Source organism: Oryzias latipes, chromosome 19 (assembly GCF_002234675.1).
Source record: "Oryzias latipes chromosome 19, ASM223467v1".
In the NCBI taxonomy this organism is placed as follows: Eukaryota; Metazoa; Chordata; class Actinopteri; order Beloniformes; family Adrianichthyidae; genus Oryzias; species Oryzias latipes.
Window position 1 is genome coordinate 13,755,268 of NC_019877.2, and position 5,986 is coordinate 13,761,253.

The window sequence follows — 5,986 nt, forward strand, 5'->3', positions numbered from 1 at the left end:
GTCCAGGGTGCCCCCTGCCTTCGCCTGCAAGTGGCTGGGAAAGGCTCCGGCAGCCCCGTGACCGTGAACAGATAAGAAAATGAATGAATGAATAAAATACTCAGAAATGCAATTTTAAGTCGAATTTTCTTTATAAATGCCCTCCATCATCAGAAAAATGCTAAAAACACACAAAAAAAAATCAATTTTCACCAGAGTGGTTTTTTTAGCTTGGCTGAAAAGATATACGGTAATCTCCATAAGTTTATTTTGACAAAAAGAGATTTTTCTTTTATAATTTTATCTTTGACGTCCTTCTTTTCTCTGTGGTGTAAATTCCAACTCTGCTGCACTCTAAATATTGTAGCTTTCCATTTTAGGTTGGAAAATTATCATTTGTAAGCCTCATTAGCAACCTAAACCTGTCAACACCACCTTTAGATTGTCCGTCTGAAAAACCTACTGGAGAACTTCCACCAACGTCTGCATCCAGCTGCATTAGTCTTTATCAAACCCTGTTTTTCACCGTAAAGTAGTCTGCCTACAAAGTTTCCTTATTCTGGATGAAGATCCAGTTTCACCTTTCAAACCTCAGAATATAGACTTTTTTTAGATAAATATTTAACAATTAATTCATTTTTTTTCTTCCCATAGCAGATCATTACATTTTCTGTTTTACTTCACTTTTCATTAATTGCAGTATCTGAGGGTTAATTTAAGACCACACACACAATAATCTGCAGACATTCATCAATATTAAGCTGTTTTCATTTTCAAAATCAGCACAATCATGTGTGTTTGCCGACTTGTTGGTCCTGTTTGAATTTGAAAAGAGCGTATTACCTTTAGCTCCTGCAGATAGAGACTTTTGAGTCACCACACTGCAGTGATGTTGCAATGCTACTTACCTTTTTTGAATGATTTGGAGAACATTTCAAGAATGACATCATGGTTGTCATGTTTCAAGGAACAATTTATTGAATGCAACAATATTTATGGAGCAATACGAAAAAAAGAAATTGCTAATTTTACACAACATTAATGAATGATGAGTATGTGTAACCCTTGTGCTATCCTAGGCACTTTAACATTGAGAGTTGGGTCATCTGAAACCACTAGACAATGCTCTGAACCTTTTTTTCTTCAATGATTTGTGATCTTCACTGGTGTCCATGGATTACATGAAATCTTTCCACCTTTATCCACCTTTGTCATGGTAGGAAGAACACGTCAATGTAAGGGTGGGGTCATCTAAGATAGCACAAGGGTTAATATAAGGAGAATAAAAAATGAGGATACAATCCACAACTCAGATATGACAAGACAAGTTAAAAAGATTTTTTTATTCTTTTACAACCACATTTTAACGGTAATGTAAAGGTTAAAACTTGCTCTCCTCAAGTATGGATGCAAACCAACAGCTCTACCTCTAAAACCTCTAACCTCTAAAAAACATTCAAAACACATTCAAACATCAGGGTTTTCTCTTTTTTTTTTCTGTGCACGTCCTGTGCGTCTGGCTGGGGGATGTCAGGCGGCCCTGCCAAGCCCATGCCACAGTTTGACCGGCTCCTGTTCAGGATTCACCATGTCCATCCAGTGCTGAAGCTGAGGACCCCTGGCATACATAAATGGACCTAACACCAGCCCCCCCAGCTGGCAGGCAAGCTCTAGAAGCATCACAAAAAACAAAAAAACAGCACATATAAATATGCAAACACATTAAAGTAAAGAATGACAAAGGTACATAAAATATAAAGACAGAGGTGTACTAGCAAACATAAAAAACTGACCTGAGTGGCTTTTGTTGGGCTGCTGTATCTCAAACCTCAGACAAGCTTCATCCAGATGTTGCAGCTTCAGTTTAAAAGTTGTTTTGTAGTTGAAGAAAGGGTCAGGTCCTTCGTTCACCTCACAGCTGCGCTTCGTTTTTATCACTCGAGAGTGTAACTGAAGGCCCACCTTCACACACACACCTAGGGGAAAAAAACGTAGAATGCGTTAGAACCAATCGCTTTAAAAGTATAGAAAATCATTCGCAAATATTTTACTTTTTTTTTTTTTGGGAAAGTGGCAGAAGAAAAATGACAATGTTAATAACATTTTTATCATAAAACTCCAGTAATTAATCAAACGTCCGTATTTAATCTGACTTTCATTAAAAAAGAAAACAGATCCAGATTTTTGGACAAACACACCTGCGTCTGTTAACAGTTGGAGGCCTCGGGCTCGCAAAACTCCCACTGAGAGGCGCTGCTGAGAGGAACTGTAGCACAGAGAAATCTGGACGTCCCCCAGCTCCGAGCACTGATGGGATCAGATGTTTATAAGCTTGCGGGGTCACTTATTTGGGTACAGGATGGACACGAGTTGCTGTGTACCTGCACATCGTCCTCCAGCTCCAAGTCTTTCCAGAGCACCCTGCCAGCCAGCCCTAGCTCCCCCTTCAGAGGGAAGAGCACCCTGCCCACCGCGTGACGCTTACCGTCGGCCTCACGGCTCAGCACACAAACACTGAGGGTGCACTCCTGCACACACACTCCTGACACCTGCACAAATGCAATTCCACAACATGCACAAAATGCTTTAAAAGCCTTCTATTGTGCTATGCATAGTTATTTAATGCCATATTTAACAAAAACATAACATTGCATCATGAGGATATAGTGCGTTTAGAGTCAGGAGAATAGCACAGAAAAGTCTGACGTCACAGATTTGATGTCAAAATTGTCTTGCAGGGCTGCATGTGGAGTTTTTGCAGCACATCGTCTGAAACTTGCAACAATTATTATGGGATTTAAATCTTTTGAAATGTGGTGAATGGCCACAGAGACAATTGCTCTGGTTCTTCATGTGAAGTAGAAATCCACCTTTAATATAATTTTATGTGAAAATGACTTTTTTAAAACAATATCCCAGAAATATAAAACTGATTCAAACTTTTGTTTCATCTCATGTGCTTGCCTGGAAAACAAAGAAATCGTTGAACTCTGGGTCAGGTCCTGTCCCTCGACCTTTCGCCTGACGGGGTCGCCGGTCATCTGGCAGAAGTCGCAGCTCCACCAGAGTCGCGTTGGAGTGGAAACGGGGAGGGAGGTTTCCAAGGCGGAGCAGGAAAACCACAAGCTGCTCGCTGCTATGTCGGTACTCCACAGAGAAGAGGAGACGAGTAGCCATGCCAGGAGGCGGGGCCACCACCTCGTTTAGAGCACTGACAGAGTACAGGCCTGTCAGCACAGACCCCACAGGGTACCAACCTAAAAGAAGAATGCGGTAGAACTCTATAGAAAGGGTTTGTTGTGATTTATTTTATCTTTTACCCTTGTGCTATCCTAGGCACTTTAACATTGGGGGTTGGGTCATCTAGACCCACTAGACAGTGCGCTGAACCTTTTTTCTTCAATGATTTGTGAACCTCACTGGTGTCCATGGATTACGTGGAATCTTTCCACCTTTATCCACCTTTGTCATGGTAGGGAGAACACGTCAATGCAAGGGTGGGGTCATCTAAGATAGCACAAGGGTTAAGCGAGCTAAATTTGGTCGGAATGTAAATTGTATCAAATGATAAACACTTGTATTGTCTGATGGATTAAACTCAAAGAGATTTATACTTGAGTGAGAGGATACACTGGAAATTTATCGGTTGGGATTAAATTGTGAGGCAGCTGTGGCCATTTTTCTAGAATAAGAACAAGAATTTCCAAAAATGAGATTAAAGTTTTTGCATTTTTTGCATTTTTTTTTGTTTAAGTTGCAGATGCAGCATCTTAAACAAAGAGCAAGATTTAAAAATACACTCAGACGTTCACAGTCTGGCCCAGTGGAGTGTACTGTCGGTTCTTAAAAGTCCCGCTCTAATCGTCTTTTGACCTATTTTCAAAGCATTTTCGTGGTCTTTTAATTATGATCATGCTGTTTTAGGCAAAATTTAAAAAAAAGAAAAAGTGTGTTGTTTGCTAGGATATTGGCATTGAGCATTCACAACGATTTGAATGAAGAAATATGTAAAAAAATGCAAATTTAAGCTTTATTTTTCTTTATATATGTCCCCCATCATCAGAAAATGCCACGAAAACATGTCAGAAATACCAAAAACACTTTTTTTTTTATCAGAGTGGGTCTTTAAAACCCTTGTGCTATCTTACATGACCCCACCCTTGCATTGACGTGTTCTCCCTACCATGACAAAGGTGGATAAAGGTGGAAAGATTTCCTGTAATCCATGGAAACCGGTGAAGATCACAAATCATTGAAGAAAAATGGTTTAGCGCCCTGTCTAGCGGGTCTAGATGACCCAACTCCCAATGTTAAAGTGCCTAGGATAGTACAAGGGTTACGAGTCTAGAATTAGTTCTTCCATCCAAATCCTTAAATAATGTGTGTAAAACCTCCACTAGCTCACAGTCCTACCATAATGGAACTGTTCATAGAAATAGAAAAATCCTGGTAAATATTCTGGTGTTCACAAATGTGAAAACATGATCATAAATATACAAAATAATACATTTATTATCTTTGAATAGATGGTTAACAGTTAAGCTGTTTTAATTACACCTGATAATTTCATTTAGCGCTTTAATGCTTTTGGCTCAGGGTTACTTCATTGCAGGAGCACAAACATATCAAACATGCAACGCTAACACGCTGATCAGAAGTGGGGCGGAGCTAACAGAGCTGCTAGAGACAACCAACCTGAGCAGAAGCAGGACTTTAGGAAACCATCTATAAACACTATAACTCAGAGGTTTACACTTTGCCAGCCATTGAAGTTGCATTAAAAAAACAGCCAAAACTGATGACATACTAAGCACCTCTCACAGATAATGACTCGCGATGAGCCAGGATGTCTTGCTGGGTCTCAGTCTTCTGAATTTCCTGACCTTCTGCAGCCTCCAGCTCATCATTTTTTAAATCCTTTTTGCTTTGTGGGATGAAGCGAGGAGGAATTGTGAAAGGGATGTCACTGGGCCTTTCACACCAAAAACATTAAACAAAGATAGTTGATAAGTGAGAGTCATTCACATTTATTTTTGTCGCTTTTTGCATTGATGTGTCTTAGATTAAACTTTTCTCTGCTCACAAATCTCAAATGACTTCAAACATACATTAAACATTTGATTTCATATCAGAATCAGGATCGTGTTGTTATAAAAGATTCTATTTTGTTAATTGAGAGAAAATATTTAGAGTTTAGCACCTACAATGTCCAGGAACCCTGAGACACCAGGATGAGTGGAGCAGGGCCTGCAGGAACAGACGGCACCACAGAGAACAGCTCCTGGTACTGACTCTGCCGGGTCTTCTTCCTCCAGGAGCAGAACACCAGCAGACCCACAGACAGTCCAGCAGCCAGCAGCAGCATCTGGTCTGAACAAGCGCTCAGCTGAAGCTCGCACATGCATATTCCAGAAAATACTACTAAAAGTTCTACTTACCAGCCATGAGTAATCAAATTAAAACAGCTTCTCTTATGAGATTTATGAGACAATCTATTTAAAAGTACAATTTCCAGCTGGTTGTTACCTTCCACAGTTTTAAACCCAGAGCACTGTGAGAGGGACACAGCTGTTTTTTTTCTCACCAGGCTGTAATCTGCATCAACACTTGTGTTCTCACAGAACGAAACTGTTCTTTGCTGCTAAAAACCCAACAGCGATCTACAGGTAAGTGGATCTTTTCAATATTGCTTTTAACTAAATGCTTATTTAATTGTCTAAAACAGAAGTCTACAACCTGAGCCGCATGTAGCTCTTTTCACCCCTCCATACTGTTGTACTGTATCACAGGTCGTACTAAAACATTTTAACCCTTGTGCTATCTTAGATGACCCCACCCTTACATTGACGTGTTCTCCCTACCATGACAAAGGTGGATAAAGGTGGAAAGATTTCATGTAATACATGGACACCAGTGAAGATCACAAATCATTGAAGAAAAAAGGTTCAGCGCACTGTCTAGTGGGTCTAGATGACCCAACTCCCAATGTTAAAGTGCTTAGGATAGC

The 5,986-nt window shown here is 40.1% G+C and overlaps 1 protein-coding gene across 1 annotated transcript; it reads right to left on the minus strand.

Moving 5' to 3' along the window:
- Positions 1-934: 934 nt before the first annotated feature.
- Positions 935-5,380, minus strand: LOC101164943 (synaptotagmin-15-like). Its single transcript, XM_023949796.1, has 7 exons — positions 5,184-5,380; positions 4,794-4,951; positions 2,944-3,236; positions 2,361-2,573; positions 2,178-2,286; positions 1,773-1,955; positions 935-1,649 (listed from the first exon to the last, which is right to left on the minus strand). Exons 1-7 carry the CDS (start codon positions 5,378-5,380, stop codon positions 1,510-1,512), a joined length of 1,293 nt encoding a protein of 430 aa, XP_023805564.1. The 3' UTR covers positions 935-1,509.
- Between the last annotated feature and the right edge of the window lie 606 nt (positions 5,381-5,986).